Source organism: Schistocerca piceifrons, chromosome 9 (genome assembly GCF_021461385.2).
Source record: "Schistocerca piceifrons isolate TAMUIC-IGC-003096 chromosome 9, iqSchPice1.1, whole genome shotgun sequence".
Lineage (NCBI taxonomy): Eukaryota > Metazoa > Arthropoda > Insecta > Orthoptera > Acrididae > Schistocerca > Schistocerca piceifrons.
In genome coordinates, this window is record NC_060146.1 from 228001617 (window position 1) to 228019574 (window position 17958).

A 17958-nucleotide genomic window follows, 5' to 3' on the forward strand; every position below is an offset into this window, starting at 1 on the left:
AGTCATTAAAGTAAAACAACTATAAAGCAGCTCAAACTGGATTGCTATTCGCCATATGGCAGAGATCTTCCGAGTCACCCGGACAACAACAAAGATGTCAAACAAGTAAGCTAACTCTCACACACATGATCGCAGTCTAGCTGCAGAGGCTAGTCTGGCCTTTACAGCCAGAGATTAAAGGCTTCCCCCCCCCAGTTACTTTTGCACGAGTGTACATGTGTATGCTATCTAATGCCAATGAAGGCCTTTTTTTTGGCCGCAAGCTTTTTTTTTTTTTTTTTTTTTTTTTTAATAATCTTTCTGTTCTGCCTACCTGTTACTTGGCATCTGCTATATGGTGAGCAGCAATCTATCCTTTCCAAAATATTTTCATTATTCCATGCTGGACTTCCTATTTTTTGAAGCTCAAAGTAGTTATCTCCTTTTTTAATTACAAAAAAGGGAAGGGAGATAATTAGGAAAAATGTAAGAACAGATTACCATAAGTGAATGGAACTTTGCTTATTGGTTTTCTTAAACATAACTGTAGCAAATTCTTCTGTGACATGAAAAAAATAACAAAACAACCTGACAGTGCTGCAAGTATGCACAGCCCAGATATTGGTGGCAAACAGACAACATTCCTGGTAGTATGAGAACATATTTAATATAACATGACATTTTAAATTGAATCTTTCAAGTTAGCAGCTAACAGTAATATAATAAAACAATTAGCAGCTAAAGTGGAAGATTCAATATAAAATGTCATATGACAATGCATTTCATTTCATGCAGCTGACCCAACTGTTCAAAAAATAAATGTCGTTCTGTTGCAGTGACCAACTGCAGATCCTAATATAAGTCTTGTCACATCATCCAGGGGAAAGTGAAAGAAAACTGCTGGAAATGACATGTCACATTGAAAAGGACATCAAAAGTGCAACAATTGATGAGATTTATATCTGTATAAAATAAATGAATAATTAAACCTTTCCCTCATTTTCTCTAGATGGTAAATTATATAATCAGGCTAATTTGGGGACACACAAATTTTATCCACACATTTTGCTTTACTCCTTGAAACTGTATGATAATGATAGCAAGCACAAGTGCTAATGCTGACTGCGACTGAGGATGTTCAGGTACTTCCCACGTGTCATCTCCTTCGCTTCCTGGAGTCCCAGCTCATATGCTATATCGTGTAGTTTCTTCACTTCTCCAATGAGGCTGGCAGCTGTAAGGCTGCCAAATTCTGAAACATTTTTTGAATACAAATCAGTAAAAAAAAGGGTCTCATTTTGAACTGCAATTGCAGCAAATACTGTAGACATTTTAAAGTTTGCCACATGATGCAGACAGCACCAGGGAACACACTTTTTAAAAAATTTGTTTGCTACACACAAAACTAGGAAATACCAGGTGGCACAAGGAAATGGAAAAATTTGAAGTAAATCTCACAAAAGTGACAAATTAATTTACAAATTTTATTGTTGAACTTAACTATGCCGAGATTTGGCATAACACTGAAATATTTCCAAGGGAATTGCAATGATTTCTTAGAAACTGATCCCTGTAAGAAATATGGTAACCCGCAGTCTTGTCCATGCTAAACAGGAATTATGAGATGGTAACAGAGAGTGTTGAACAGTCAGCTGCACTGCTAATGGAAACACTGCTTCGTTGTGACAAAGACGAGACAGAAGATCAGCATAGATTATGAACTACATTAGCAGAAAACTATAGAAACAATAAGCTTGTGTCCTTTTGCAGCAGAAATTAGTCAGATAATTCTCAAGCAGATAAAAGAAAAATCTCCAGGACCAGATGTGATCCCTGCCAAAATCAAAGACTACTGGAAAGGATATACCCTCACCAATACAGGTTTAGCAGAGCCGAGTCAAGTGAACACACAGTTAACCCATTGGCTCATACAGCCAGTTCACAGATTTCAAGTCCGTTCTTACACTGCCAGCCGAGAGAGAGAGAGAGAGAGAGAGAGAGAGAGAGAGAGAGAGAGAGAGAGAGACCGAGCAGCTGTAGCTGCTTCTTAGTGCTCCTTCTCCATACATCACATACCATTGGAAAGCTGAAAAACTGATGTATTTCTTTAAATATTTTGCGAGTTATAAGCAACTGTTTTCAGGTTTTGTTACAAAGGTAGGAGCATGTGGAATAAGTTAACAGCTTGCAATGCGGCTTCCCGGAAACCTAGAGATATGGAATCTACCTGATGCCCTTCATCCATAACTCTTAGTATGAGAAAAGGGAAAGCAGAGTTGTGCAAAAGCGATGCTTTCTAAAACCGTGCCAATTCGTAGACACAAGCTTTTCAGTCACAAGAAATTTTGCTATATTCAAACTGAGAAAATGTTCAAGGATGCTGTGGCAAACAGAAGTTAGGGATATTGGATTCTAATTTTGCGGGTCCGTTCTTTTACTCTTCTTATATACTAGAGTCACCGGCATTATTTTTTACTCATTTGGGGCTTTGTGCTGGGCAAAAGATTCATGATGAAGGCAAGCTAGGTTGGTTGGTTGGTTGAAAGGCGGGAGTAGGGACCAAACTACGAGGTCATCGGTCCCTTGTTCCTAATAAAACAATGCCACAAGTCTGAGAATACAACAGACGAAACATATAACACAAAACGGAGCGGAAAAGCAACAAGAACGAAGAACAAGAAAACAACAGAGAGACACTAGAAACACAACAGAGTAAAACACGAAAGCAGATTACAGTGGCTGGCCAACTATGAGAATAAAAAGGGAAAGCCAGACACTCTGCAACACATTAAAACCTCCACCCTAAAAGCACTAGGGTGGAGGACACAGAGGGACAAAGGACATGCGCTAAAACCTACATAGAAGTATAAAATGTAAAACTAAAGCTGCTGTGGAGGCATTGTCGCCCAACACCGAAGGCAGGGTGCTGGGAAAGTTAAAAGGTCTGCCGCAGAGCGGGTGAAAGTGGGCAGTCCAGCAAGAGGTGGACAACTTTCATTTGGGAGCGACACTGAGGTGGGTCCTCGCGAAGGAGCAGGTAACCATGCATTAGCCACATATGGCCAATGCGGAGCTGGCAGAGGACACCTCATTCCCTGCGAAAGACCTGCATGGAATACTTCCACACATTCACAGTCTCCTTAATGACGTGCAGTTTGTTGTGCGTGCTGTTATGCCTATCTTCAGAAGCGTTTCCGCGTCGCCTGTCGGCAAGTTCGTTGCCGGGGATTCCGACGTGTCCTGGGGTCCACACAAACACCACGGAACGGTGGGATTGTTCCAGGACGTAGATGGACTCCTGAATTGACAATACTAGAGGGTGGCGAGGGTAGCACTGGTGAATAGCTTGTAGGCGCTCAATGAGTCAATACACAGGAGAAACGACTCGCCAGGGCATGAGCGGATGTACTCAAGCGCACGAGATACGGCCACCAGGTCTGCAGTGAAAACACTGCAGCCAACTGGCAAGGAGCGCTGCTCAATATGTCCTCCATGAACATATGCGAAGCCTACGTGACCATCAGCCATTGAGCCATCGGTGTAAACCACTTCAGAGCCCTGGAACACGTCAAGAATCGAGAGGAAGTGACAGCGGAGAGCGACGGGGTTAACTGAGTCCTTAGGGCCATACAAAAGGTCCAGACGAAGCGTACACCATGGAGGCGTACGTGAACGGACCGCAAGTAGAGGTGGTAAAGGGAAGGACTCCAGTTCGAAGAGAAGGGACCGCATGGGAACCGCAATCGTTAGCCCCGATCTGGGCCAGCAATGTGGGAGATGGACTGCCACAGGTGGGAAAAGGAGACTGTGCACGTCTGATCTGCAGTGGAGGGACACCATCCTCCACCGGTACACTGGTCACCGGACTCGTCCTAAAAGCTCCTGTCGCTAATCAAACCCCACAGTGGCGCACAGGGTTGAGTAAATGCAATGCTGAAGTTTTTTTTTTTTTTTTTTTTTTTTTTTTTTTTTTTTTTTTTTTTTTTTTTTGTGCAAAACTTCTATGGTCATTAGCGCCCAGCCCGTGACGTAGGAAACAGGAAAAAACGAAATTTAAAATCAGCAGCAATGGGAACAAAGTCATAAAATTTGAGAAACTAAAGGCAGAAGGAATGCTTAAAAATCCACTATAGAAAGGGGTTGGTTGTCCCCCCAAAAAAAAAAAAAAAAAATCAAATGACTGACGTCATTTCACTGTCACTAATAAACTGTAGAACGCGGTCAGCTGAGCGCGTGTCATCTGCTAAAATCGACGATAGATCAGGCGATAGCTGTAGACGGGAGCGTAACGGATTAAAATAGGGGCATTCAATTAAAAGGTGTCTGACCGTCCACAGCTGAGAGCAGTGGGGACAGAGTGGGGGAGGATCACCGCTTAAAAGATGTCGATGGCTAAAAAGACAGTGCCCTATCCGGAGTCTAGCTAAAATTACCTCCTCCTGACGACGCGTTCGGGAGGAAGAGGTCCAAGCGCAAGGAAGGGCTTTCACTTCCCGCAATTTATTATGGGGAAGTGTTGACCAATGCGCATGCCATAAATGAGCAACTTGGCGACATAAACCGCTCCGTAGATCGGTAAACGGAAGAGACTGAATAGCTGGCCGAGGAAGAGAGACTGCAGCCTTGGCCGCTACATCGGCCGCCTCATTCCCACAGATACCAGCGTGTCCTGGGAGCCAGAGGAACGCCACTGAGACGCCCCCCAGGTGGAGCAAGCGCAGACAGTCCTGAATCCGGTGGACCAGAGGGTGCACAGGGTAAAGAGCTTGGAGACTTAGGAGAGAGCTGAGAGAATCTGAGCAGATTACGTACTGTATCCGCTGATGGCGGCGGATGTAGTGGACAGCCTGGAGAACAGCGTAAAGCTCCGCAGTATAAACCGAACACTGGTCGGGAAGCCGAAAGTGATTTGGGGTGTCGCCAACAATATAGGCACTCCCTACACCTAACGATGTTTTCGAGCCGTCGGTGTAAATAAATGTGGCTTCCGTCATTTGTGCACATAGAGCAGCAAATGCCCGACGGTAGACAAATGTAGGGGTACCATCCTTGGGAAATTTACATAGGTCTCTGAGCAAGTCGATCCGGGGACGGAACCAAGGCGGTGCTGTACCCCAAGTTGTCAAGAAGGTTCTAGGAAAGCGGAAGGAAAGAGAATGGAGCAGTTGACAGAAGCGGACTCCCAGGGGTAGGAGGGAGGAGGAGCGGCCTGCATACGCTACATCAAAGGAGGCGTCGAAAAAAATGTCATAGGACGGATTAGCAGGCATGGAAGACAGATGGCTAGCATAACGACTCAGAAGGACTGCCGCCGATTGGACAGCGGAGGATCAGCAGTCTCAGCATAAAGGCTTTCCACAGGGCTGGTGTAAAAAGCTCCAGACACTAAACGTAATCCACGGTGGTGGATAGAGTCGAGACGCCGAAAAATAGACGGCCGAGCAGAGGAGTAGACTATGCTTCCATAATCCAATTTCGAGCGCACTAAGGCGCGATAGAGGCGGAGAAGGAGCACTCGGTCCGCTCCCCAGGAGGTACCATTCAGGACACGGAGGGTGTTAAGGGAACGCAGACAGCGAGCCGAAAGATAGGAAACGTGGGAGGACCAGCACAGTTTTCTGTCAAACATAAGACCCAAGAATTTAGCGACGTCGGAAAACGGAAGGTTGACAGGACCTAGATGTAAGGAGGGCGGAAGAAACTCCTTACGTCGCCAAAAATTAACACAAACGGTCTTACTGGGTGAGAAACGGAAGCCGGTTTCGATGCTCCACGAGTGGAGGCGATCGAGACATCCTTGAAGGCGTCTTTCAAGAAGGCTGGTCCGTTGAGAGCTGTAGTAGATCGCAAAATCGTCCACAAAGAGTGAGCCCGAAACATCAGGAAGGAGACAATCCATAATTGGATTAATGGCGATGGCAAACAGTACAACACTCAGCACGGAGCCCTGGGGTACACCGTTTTCTTGGGAGAAAGTACGGGAGAGAGTAGTGTTCACCCGCACCCTAAATGTGCGCTCTGCCATAAATTCGCGAAGAAAAAGGGGCAGCCGGCCTCGAAAGCCCCAAGAGAACAGTGTGCGGAGGATGCCTGTCCTCCAACAGGTATCGTATGCTCTCTCCAGATCAAAAAATATTGCTACCGTTTGGCGTTTCCGGAGAAAATTGTTCATGATATAAGTGGAGAGAGCAACAAGATGGTCAACGGCAGAACGATGCTTTCGGAATCCGCATTGGGCTGGTGTTAAAAGACTGCGGGATTCCAGCCACCAAGCTAAACGGTAATTCACCATACGCTCCAAAACCTTACAGACACTACTCGTGAGAGAAATGGGGCAATAGCTAGAGGGGAGATGTTTGTCCCTTCCAGGTTTCGGAACGGGAACGACAACAGCTTCCCGCCATCGCCTGGGAAAGGTACTGTCGGTCCAAATTCGATTATAAAGGCGAAGGAGGTAACTCAGGCTATGGGTTGATAAATGCAGCAACACTTGGACATGGATACCATCCGGTCCTGGGGCGGAGGAGCGAGAAGAGAGGGCATGTTGGAGTTCCCGCATGGAGAAAACAGTATTGTAGCTTTCGTGATTTTGAGAGGAGAAAGCAAGACGTCGCACTTCCGCTGCACGTTTCTTCGGGAGAAACGCTGGCGGGTAATTTGAAGAGCTCGAAATCTCAGCAAAGTGCTGACCCAATGAGTTAGAAATTGCGACGGGGTCCACTAAGGTATCATGCGCGACAGTGAGCCCAGAGACCGGGGAGAAACTAGGCGTGCCTGAGAACCGTCGAAGCCGACTCCAAACTTCCGAGGAGGGAGTGAAGGTGTTAAATGAGCTAATAAAGAATTTCCAGCATGCCTTCTTGCTATCGCGGATGACGCGACGGCATCGCGCACAGAGCTGCTTATATCGGATACAGTTGGCCAAAGTTGGATGGTGACGGAAAATGCGAAGAGCACGTCGCCGCGCACGTATTGTGTCACGTCATGCCTCGTTCCACCAAGGAACTGGGGGGCGCCGGGGCAATGCGGAGGTGCGTGGTATTGAACGTTCCGCAGCTGTGAGAATAACGTCGGTAACATGTGTGACCTCATCGTCGACGCTGGGAAAGCGACGGTCATTGAATGTCGCTAGAGACGAAGAGCGCATATATGGCTGTTGAGGCTGCAGTCTAAGAACACATGGAAAGTGGTCACTCGAGTGTGTATCATCAAGGGCGAACCATTCGAAGCGCCGAGCTAGCGGAACAGTACCGACCGCAAGGTCCAAATGAGATAAATTTGTCGTGGAGGCAGACAAAAATGTGGGGACCTCAGTGTTGAGGCAGACTAGATCCGCTTGGTGGAAGACGTCTAGCAATAGAGAGCCACGTGGACAAGGATGTGGAGATCCCCAAAGCGGGTGGTGGGCATTGAAGTCCCCAACCAGCAAATAGGGGGGTGGAAGCTGATCAAGAAGATGAAGGAGATCAGCTCGTGCCATTGGTGTGGACGATGGAATGTATACCGTACAAAGAGAGAACGTGTATCCAGAAAGGGAAAGACGGACGGCGACAGCTTAAGGAACTGTTTAAGGGGATTTGGTGATAATGGAGAGTATCGTGGAGCAGAATCATGAGTCCTCCATGGGCTGGAATGCCTTCAACAGAGGGGAGATCATATCGGACAGACTGAAAATGAGGGAGAACAAAGCGGTCATGGGGACACAGCTTTGTTTCCTGAAGACATAAGATGACCGGCGAGTAGGATCGTAAGAGGATCGACAATTCATCCCGATTGGCTCGAATGCCGCGGATATTCCAGTGGATAATGGACATAGGGTGAACAGAAAATGGAGGAACGTGACCAAGGGTGCTGTCAACTCAACGACTGCTCAGAGCTTGTGACCGACAGCATGGAATGGCATTCAGTCGAAGGCAGAAGATCCTGATCCATAGGTTGGTCAGGAGCAGCTCCTGCCACCAACGATCGGCCAGTTGACCGGCCACCAGCCGTGCGCCTCGGCGACACAGAAGACGGCCGAGGGCGATTTCCGCCAGGTGGTGCTGTAGATGGGACACGCCTTGGCGGAGAAGGAGAGGAACTGTGTTTCTTCGTAGCCTTCTTGGAAGTATGATGTTTAGATGAAGGAGGAACCGATGGTTGTGAAGTTGCAGTACGTAAAAACTCTTCACGAGTATGCTCTTTTTTTGAAGTCTTGGTGTCTGACTTTTGGGCTCGAGATTTAGCAGAACTCGACGAAGGGTGAGCCAGAGAGTGGGCAGGTGAAAATGGTGAGGTTGAACGGGCGATCTTTGCGCTGGCCAATCTGACGACCGTGGTACTAAAGGTGAGGTCGCAAGTCTGCGTGGCCGCCTCCTTTGTTGGCCGAGGAGAGGCAAGGACTGTGCTGTATTTTCCTGTCTGAGGCACGGTGGGCTGTCGACTGGCGAATAATTTTCGAGCAGCAAAGGTCGACACCTTTTCCTTCACTCTGATTTCCTGGATGAGCTTTTCGTCCTTAAAAACGGGGCAATCACGAGAGGAAGCAGCGTGGTCACCCATACAGTTGATGCAGCGAGGGGATGGAGGTGGACAAGCACCCTCATGGGCATCCTTGCCACACGTAACACATTTGGCCGGATTGGAACAGGACTGGCTGGTGTGATTGAACCGTTGACACCGATAGCAACGCGTAGGGTTTGGGACGTAAGGGCGAACGGAAATTATCTCATAGCCTGCTTTGATTTTCGATGGGAGTTGAACTTTGTCAAATGTCAAGAAGACAGTGCGGGTTGGAATGATGTTCGAGTCAACCCTTTTCATAACCCGATGAACAGCCGTGACGCCCTGGTCAGACAGGTAGTGCTGAATTTCTTCGTCAGACAATCCATCGAGGGAGCGTGTATAAACGACTCCACGCGAGGAATTTAAGGTACGGTGCGGTTCCACCCGGACAGGGAAGGTGTGGAGCAGAGAAGTACGCAGCAATTTTTGAGCCTGGAGGGCACTGTGTGTTTCTAACAACAGGGTGCCATTCCGTAATCTGGAACAAGACTTTACAGGACCCGCAATTGCGTCGACACCTTTCTGAATAATGAAAGGGTTGACCGTGGAAAAGTCGTGACCTTCGTCAGACCGAGAAACAACAAGGAACTGTGGCAACGATGGAAGAACTGTCTGTGGCTGAGACTCAGTGAACTTACGTTTGTGAGCAGACATAGTGGAAGGTGAGGAAACCATTGCGGAAGAATCCCCATGATTACCGGCATCTCCGATGGCGCGCTCCTCCCTTGTGGGGGCCCTCACCGAGGGCACACCCGCCTTAGGTGATTGTTCACACCTCAGGTCACACCTCCCGACAAACGGACGGAGGGACCAATCGGCACTTTCGGAAGGTATCAGCTCGGGTAATCACCCCTCCCTGGGCCTGGCCGTTACCAGGGGGTACGTACGTGTCCTACCTGTCTACCCGGGGCGGGGAATTACACGTTACCCAGTCACCGGCTACGCATGGAAGTGCGTGGGTCAGCCTTCAGACACGCACAGGGAGGAAGAAAGAGACAGGGAAAGGAAAGAAGAGAAGTCTCAAACGCCGCAGCAGAGAAAAGGGTAAAGAGAAGAGGTAAGGAAAAGAAAAGGACGAAGAAAGATGAAGACATACAAGCAAGGAAGGCGAAGAGTGCGGTACATTTACAAGCGTCCGTCTCTGGACGTAGGCACAAACCATACTCCCAGAGGGGGAGAAAGGGAAGGAGAGAGCCAGAGGTGAGGGGGGGGGGGGGCGAAGATGGGGGATGGGGAAGGATACGGAAAGGGAAGGTATGCAGCCCGGAAAGGAAGGAAGGCCACATTAGCTCGGGGTCCCGTGCTCGGATGCTGAAGGTGCTGCCAAACCATAAACCATACTCCCATAGTCAATTCGGGATTGAACAAAGGCTCTGTAGAGCTAAAACATCTTACAGCGATCTGCACCCCAATTGGTGTTGCTCAGGCAACGGAGGGCATTGAGGTGCTGCCAGCACTTCGGTTTAAGCTGACGAAGATGAGGGAGCCAAGTCAATCTAATGTCGAAAATGAGTCCTAGGAATTGATATGTCTCCACTGCAGTGAGTGGATCGTCATCAAGGTAAAGTGCGGGTTCTGGATGAATGGTACGGCATCGACAGAAATGCACGACACGACTTTGTGGCTGAAAACTGGAAGCCTTGGCCTAGAGCCCATGACTGCACCTTGTGGATGGTTCCCTGAAGGCGCCGCTCAGCAACAACAGTACTGGAGCAGCAGTACGAAATGCAGAAGTCTTCTGCATACGGAAAAAGTGAGACAGAGGGCCTGACAGCTGCTGCTAGACCGTTAATGGCCACTAAAAATAAAGAGACACTGAGTACAGAGCCCTGCGGGACTCCTTTCTCCTGGATATGGATGGAACTGAGGGAATCACCAACTTGGACACGGAAAGTACGGAGCGATAGGAAGTATTGGATAGAAATCGGGAGTGGTCCCCAGAGACCCCACTCATACAATGTGGCAAGGATATGACGTCGCCAAGTCGTGTCTTATGCTTTACTAGGTGTTGCCGTCTGGAAAAGGCTTTTCGGATGGCAGATGCGATGGGCACAATATTATCAGTGGTAGAGTGACCCTGGCAAAAGCCGCCCTGATATGGATCCAGCAAGCCACTTGACTCGAGGACCCAACCCAACCGCTGACATACCATACGTTCCAGCAGCCTACAAACAACATTGGTGAGGCTGATGGGCCGATAGCTATCCACATCAAGCCCGTTTTTACCGGGTTTGAGCACCGGAATGATGATGCTCTCCCGCTATTGGGATGGAAAGACGCCATCGCACCAGAGCCGGTTGAAGATGACGAGATGTCGCTTGTAGTCAGGTGAGAGATGTGTAATCATCTGGCTGTGGATGCGATCAGGCCCAGGAGCTGGGTTGGAGCAATGTCCAAGGCCACTGAGGAGCTCCCACTCTGTCAATAGGGGTCGAACTTCTGTGCGTTGAATTGAGCTCGTGTCCGCTTAGAGACTGCTGGTATTTCACCACCAGCAAGAGATGGACTACACTTCATTGCGTGTCATCCGCCCTGATGCCACCCACTCCGACCAGGGGCCCTTCCCCACGAACACCACCGAGCCGCAGTCAAGGCCACCTGGCAGGATAGCCATTGCCGGGAGCCCCAATGCCCCAGGGGGATGAGCATCTACCCCTTGGCATACACGGGGAGTTAACGGTGCAGGCATCAGCAGAGCGATCCCTGTGTGGTCAGGGGTACATGGCAGTCCCACCACAACAGACTGGCAACCATGCTGGATATTGGGTGCAAAGAAATCCACGGTCATCGTTGACACAGAAATCGACACTGCATAGCTCATGGTGGAAAACGCAACCAGGAATGTGTCCTCGCCCAAGAGATGGAGAATGGGCAGGTCTGCGATACGACAATGAGAAAGTGGGCAATATAAATTCAACAAAACATGCAAAAAGAAAGATTTACTTCCAAGTTACATTAATGTAAAGGTTAAAAACAGAACGATATTGGTTACTACATGAAATTAAGATGCTCTATTCGAAAAAACAGCACCTAAACATGATGCTCTATGAGACTCATCTAGAACTGGCAAAAGGCGTAGGAAACGCCGCAGTTTTCATGGCACTAGTAGAAAAAACTGAAAACAACACATACACAGCAATGAAACATTTACAAAACAAACAAACAGAAAATAATGAAACTAACAGTAAAAAAAAAGACGCAAAAATACATTTACATTTTAAATGTGAAAACACATGAACACCAACACACATTCCATCCACACTCAGTTAACCTAACAGAGACAGAACCACACGAAAATGAAAAAATGCTCTTGGAAAAAGGTTTGAAACACTGCACCAATAGCAAAGTGAACAATCAATACATAGAAAATCTCATAGTAGAAACTGAACACATTCTTACACGTGAAGAACAACAAAATAATTGTGAAATAAACATAGGACTGACAAGAGAACTAGTAAAAGAAGAAATAAAAGGCATAATAAAACAAACACAGCAGACACACAATAAGAACAACCAAACAGAAACAGCCACTATGAAAAGGTTAAAACAAAAGTTAACAAACAATAACGTATTAATAACAAGAGCAGACAAGGGAAATGTAACAGTACTCATGGATAAAGAGCAATACATCACAAAAACCAAGGAATACATAAACACCAATGCCATACAAAAACTGAAGTCAGATCCAACCACACGATTCCAGGCAAATGTGAAACAAACACTGAGAAACATTGAACACACACTCAAGGACAAACAGAAATACTACTTAACACAGAAAAACCCACAAGCACCAACACTCCACAGTCAACCGAAAGTACATAAAGACGGAATACCAATGAGAGCTGTTATCAACTTCAAGAAAGCCCCAACATACTGCATAGCCAAACACCTCCGAAAGTTAGTTACAAAACACTATAAAGTAGAAAACAGAACAGTGATAAACACAGGAAACCTAACAGAAAACATACAGAACATACAGGTACCACACACAGCATCACTGATTTCATTCGATATAGAAAATATATATACCTCCATCCCTATCACAGAAACAATAGAAATCATAGAACAAAATATCTCATCCCACAGCAACCTCACCACAGACACAATAAAAGAAATAACAGATATGCTCAGACTGACAACTGAACAAAACTACTTTCAGTTTGAGAAAGAATATTATCTACAAACTGATGGACTGCCCGTGGGATCCCCAATATCAGGAACACTAACAAACATTTTCATCAGTCACCTAGAAAATCATATATTTGAAAAGATAACCACAAATGAAAGTTTCAAAATCATATATTGGTACAGATATGTGGATGACATTATTTGTCTGGTAGATGAGCCAAGTGAAAAAATAGATGAACTCCATTCAGAAATAAACAAAGCTCATCAGAACATAAAATTCACACTTGAAAAAGAAAATCAAATACATTTTCTTGACATTACAATTAAAAAAGAAAATGGCAAACATACATTTAACATCTTTAGAAAACCAACAGCCACAGACACAATAATACATTCCACATCCAACCACCCCCTCAGCCAGAAACTTGCAGCACTAAGACACGTGTTACATAGATTAAACAGAATCCCACTCAGCAAGAGAAACTATGAACAAGAAATGAGTACAATCATACAAATAGCTGGGAACAACGGGTATGACACACATGTGGTACACAGGCTCAATCAAAAAATAAATACACAAATAAAAAACAAACACAACATTTCCAGAATACAAAAGAACTCACAAGCTGAAAACTTACAAACACACACAATGACAACACCACACAGAAAAGAACCAGATGGTACACCATGACCTACACACATAAACCAACACATCCTGAAGAGACAGGGCTTCAAAATAGCATATAAGCCTGGGCAAACCCTTCAATCACACCTAAGCCAGCCAGCTTCCAAGAGGGACAAATTCCAACAATCAGGAATATATGAACTTTAATGTCAAAGTTGTGATGCAGTATACATAGGCATGACGTGCAGGAATTTTGAAACAAGATACAAAAAACATATCAGATGTTGGAAGTATGAAACAAACCACTCCACATTTGCAGAGCATTTAAAACACTACAACCATTATCCTACAAACATGGAACAAGAAATGAAAATAATGAGAATAAGCAACCATGACAAACATCTTATACAAACGCAAGAAAACTTCCACATCCAGAAAGCCATAGCAGAAAACAAACATGTGATAAATGAACAAACACACATCAGCACAGGCTCCCTACTACACTTAATAAAGGAAATGATAACATAAAACAAAAAAACTCTTCCCCACACCATCTGGACACACAAAGCAAAAAATAAATAAATAAATAAATAAAAAAAAATCGTACCACGTCGAAATACACACACACACACACACACACACACACACACACACACACACACACACACACACACACACAAAAATGCATACACGAACAGACCACAGATACTTCAATAGTTACATTCATAAGTTTGGCAATAACATTCGATCTTTGGCAAAAACATTTGACGGTCGACAACAGAAACCAAAACATTGCATTAAAACAGGCGTTCAGTGCATAGTGCTGTGGAATGTCGAAAAAACCGCAAATTGGCGATCATAAGAAGAAGAACAACACCAAAAATGCAACAGGAGTGTAATATGTAAGAAATTTTCCACGCAACCTGTAAGTACAGTTCGAAACATTACTACTTAATAGGAAATACCAACCACCACAACTGTTTATAACCTATAGGCACAGTGACAAAAATGTAAATAAAATAGCTAACACATGTACATATTCTAGGCCACTGATGATGCCTTGCAGAAAATAAAGGCGAAACGCGTATGGCACTAAAATTGTGTTTTATTCAGGTGCTGTCAGACGGTCGATAAGTAAAAATTATCAATATACCGGCACATTCGTATGTCCAGATTCCCAATGAAGTATACCTCAACCTGATGTTAAGCTTTCAGTGTGGTTTTCGGGATGTAAATTTTCTTGGCGCACCAGTACTGAATTATATCATGTTTTGTTCTTTATTATGCCATAATGCCATACATGCTAGAAGATGAAAACCTGTATTTGAAATGCAGCAAACAGTTGAAACTAGCCAGTACTGTGGAATTAAACATTTCGTTTCAAATACATTGACTGCCTCTGCGGAAAATGTTAACAAAACTCAAATTTCTTTAGCAAACAGACAAAAGTAACTTCTTTGTTCCGCAAGGTGATTAATGCTCGACTGTCATAAAGGTGGAAGTAAAATAAAATCTGAAACTAATGACATATTTCAGTCTTCCTTAATTATGTGAATGTGTTTTAATTCACTCGATAGCTCCCAGCCACAGATATTCGTTTTGTTTTGATTTGACGTGAGAGTAAATGAAGGGAAACAGCAAAATCACTAAATGTAAACACGGGTCACTATAACTCAGACTGCTCTACGCATCAGCCCCGGATCTACGACATTTGTGAACTGGGTCACAGCAGAACGATGGCTGGTAAAAATATCCAACAATTAACTTGGTGTCACTTACAACTGTTGTACACAACCAGATGACTTCACTGTCACACTTAACTTTAACCTCAACAGAGACAATATTTTTGTCAACAGCAATAAACACTCTGCCAACTATGGCCTCTAATCTGTCTTTCCGATATACATTTCACGAATCTCTAAATATCTTGCAGCTTTCCACTTCGGGTTTCAGCCGTCTCTCGGTTCCGAGAATAATTTGAGTGCAACAACTTATCTGGAGGGCAGTAAATATGCTAGGCCCCAGAGCATCCCTGAGGAACAAGTCAGGCTGGCACATCTTTGATGATACTGCAGCTGCAATATACACGAAGGTGAAAGGAGACTTCCCTAGGCATTCAACTGCACGGCAGTACGCTACCTTCCCGGCGAGATGAAATACTGTACAGATAGAAGGAGGCAACTGAGATCGGGACCACAGAATGCAACTGTTTTCAAGAATTTATATTGTGTCAATAAAAGTGATCACAGAAGTGTGAATTCTGAGAAATTCCAATGAAATGTGGAATTGTTTGGAAAGTGGAAATGCTATTGATGTGCTGCTCTAAGTCCAATGAACCCAACAGACAACTGCTATTGGCCATGGCAGTACCAGGGCGGATACAGCAGCGGAAACAAATGCGAATAGTTTAGATGCACCATAACAAATGGCCATACAGAAAAGAATCTGTAGCACTGAAGTAGTATTAATAGTTGGGTATTTGTTTTTTTTTATTGATTTTTTTGTGGTATGGAATAATTTTAGTAGTAGCATTTTTGTAGAAGTGACTGCCTGATCTATGTTATCTTTCTAGATAATAGGCTGTAATATGCATAATGAATAACTCAATAAACAGATAAATAAAAATGTTTGTATTCTATAACACACCTTCCAAACTTCTGAAGCAACAGATAGGTGAACAAAGGATAACAGCAATAGTGGTAAAAAAATGGTGTAACAAGAATAGGATTCAATACGAATGGGAAGGCAAGGCAAAGCGTGAGTTACTGTGCACAGTCCAGCTGTAGGATTAATTTCATCAGAATCAACAGCAAACCAAACTGACAACAATAGTACTGATATACGAGACTATATCACAAGCATAAAATGAGATGTGGAGCACGTATAAGGACATTCTGTGGGTAACTATTTTGTGTTAACAGAGAGCTAACAAAGAACACAGGCTCAGAAATAGAAATGATATAGGTGAAAGACCACGAGTTATGGAATAAAGATGAGCTAACAATAACAAATAAGCTTTCGAAGTATATACTCAGCAAAGGCCCAAAGACAGGGAACAGATATTCTGAAATCAGATAGTGGTCTGTAAGGCACACCCAGGAGCACATATAGATTCACATCACAATTCAGTAATGATGAAGAGTAGACTAAAGGTTAAAGGCATTATCAGGAAGTATTGTGATACGACTTCATGTTCATTCAGAGTAAGATGTTGCACATCTTCCTCACAATCAGATGACAGATTCTCGTGTAAAAATGTTCTTTACGTAGTAGATATGTAGAGAAATTTCCAGTATACACACAATGGTCTGATGGCTGCACAAGTCCAAGCAAGATGCACGAGCATATAACGACACCGACATGTGACTGTGATCGAGCCTCTCCAACCGCTGTGAAGGGGTCGCTTACACTTTTGGCGTTATGGCTCGGTGGTGTTTTGGAAGGCAGAGAACAAGATATGATGCTGACAATGACAATGCCTGGCAAAGTAGTGGACAGAGGCTTTTGCAAAATGTCATTTAATTCTGTTGTGAGATTCTGTTCTAAGAGTGTTTGGAGACAATGTTCTGAGGTACTGCCGACCGGAGTGGCCGTGCGGTTCTAGGCGCTACAGTCTGGAACCGAGCGACCGCTACGGTCGCAGGTTCGAATTCTGCCTCGGGCACGGATAAGTGTGATGTGCTTAGGTTGGTTAGGTTTAATTAGTTCTAAGTTCTAGGCGACTGATGACCTCGGAAGTTAAGTCGCATAGTGCTCAGAGCCATTTGAACCATTTTTTTCTGAAGTACTGGTTATAAGAGGTCTGTTCACCCAACATTATAGCTGTTACATTGGAACAAAAAACACACAAGAGTTACTGAAACACATTTATATCATTTAGTAGCTCGAATATATCAATGCTTTCTTCCAGCCCTCAACCCTCTGTGGACAGAGAAGAAGTCACAAAGCAAGAGTTGATGGCAGTGCCCAGTAATTCCGCTGCATCGAGGTAATTCAAGAAATGTGACCATACGAGAAAATTATTAATGGAAAAAGGAACCCAGCATACCACCAGGGTGACATCGTTTGGAAGGTAACATCATCTGGGCTCAGTGCAGTTGCAGAACAGTGAAGCTGCAATCCATTTTGGCACCCTAAGTGCAGGGCACAGATAACAGAGGGTAGAGAAGTGAGTTTTATGAAAAATAAGAAGAATTTTCAAGACGAAATGTATTAAAATATGACGATGCCTAGAGTAATCGAGATAACCAGTGAAGGATATATAGACGAGCACACATTTCAGTGCTGCCCAAAGTAATTAAAATATTTAAGAAGAAAGAATTTCCATTTGGTGAAAAACCGAAGGAATCTCAATTGTTGCACAGAAGTGAATGAAAGGAAATAGCTGGCCACAGTAACCAGAACAACAGCAAGATATATTCATGTGCTCAACTCAAAACTTTTGGCATACGAGTCGAAAAGCAGTACGCCACTGGTACGTAAGAATTCAGAGTGCCGATTTCGAGGCTATGAGTGGAGCAGCAATTTTCAACAGTTTCTGTGGCAGCTGACCAGCAAAATGGCAGCACTTATTCATTTCACAGTGCAGTGGCCAGTCAGCTCATTACAGTCACTGTAGCGTCGCTCTGCCCCCGCACGACAAACTGACAGTGCAGTATAACTTCCTGTGTGCCCGATTAGAT

General features: G+C 44.8%; 1 protein-coding gene across 4 annotated transcripts in view; it reads right to left on the reverse strand.

Annotated features, from left to right (window-relative positions):
* Positions 1–264: 264 nt before the first annotated feature.
* Positions 265–17958, reverse strand: part of LOC124716661 (protein lin-52 homolog) — a 41279-nt gene continuing 23585 nt past the window's right edge. For all 4 annotated transcript variants that reach the window (XM_047243198.1, XM_047243200.1, XM_047243197.1 and 1 more), the window contains exon 4: positions 265–1231. In XM_047243198.1, coding sequence (XP_047099154.1) covers positions 1092–1231 — 140 coding nt within the window. In that variant the 3' untranslated portion in view covers positions 265–1091. The remainder of the gene's footprint in view (positions 1232–17958) is intronic.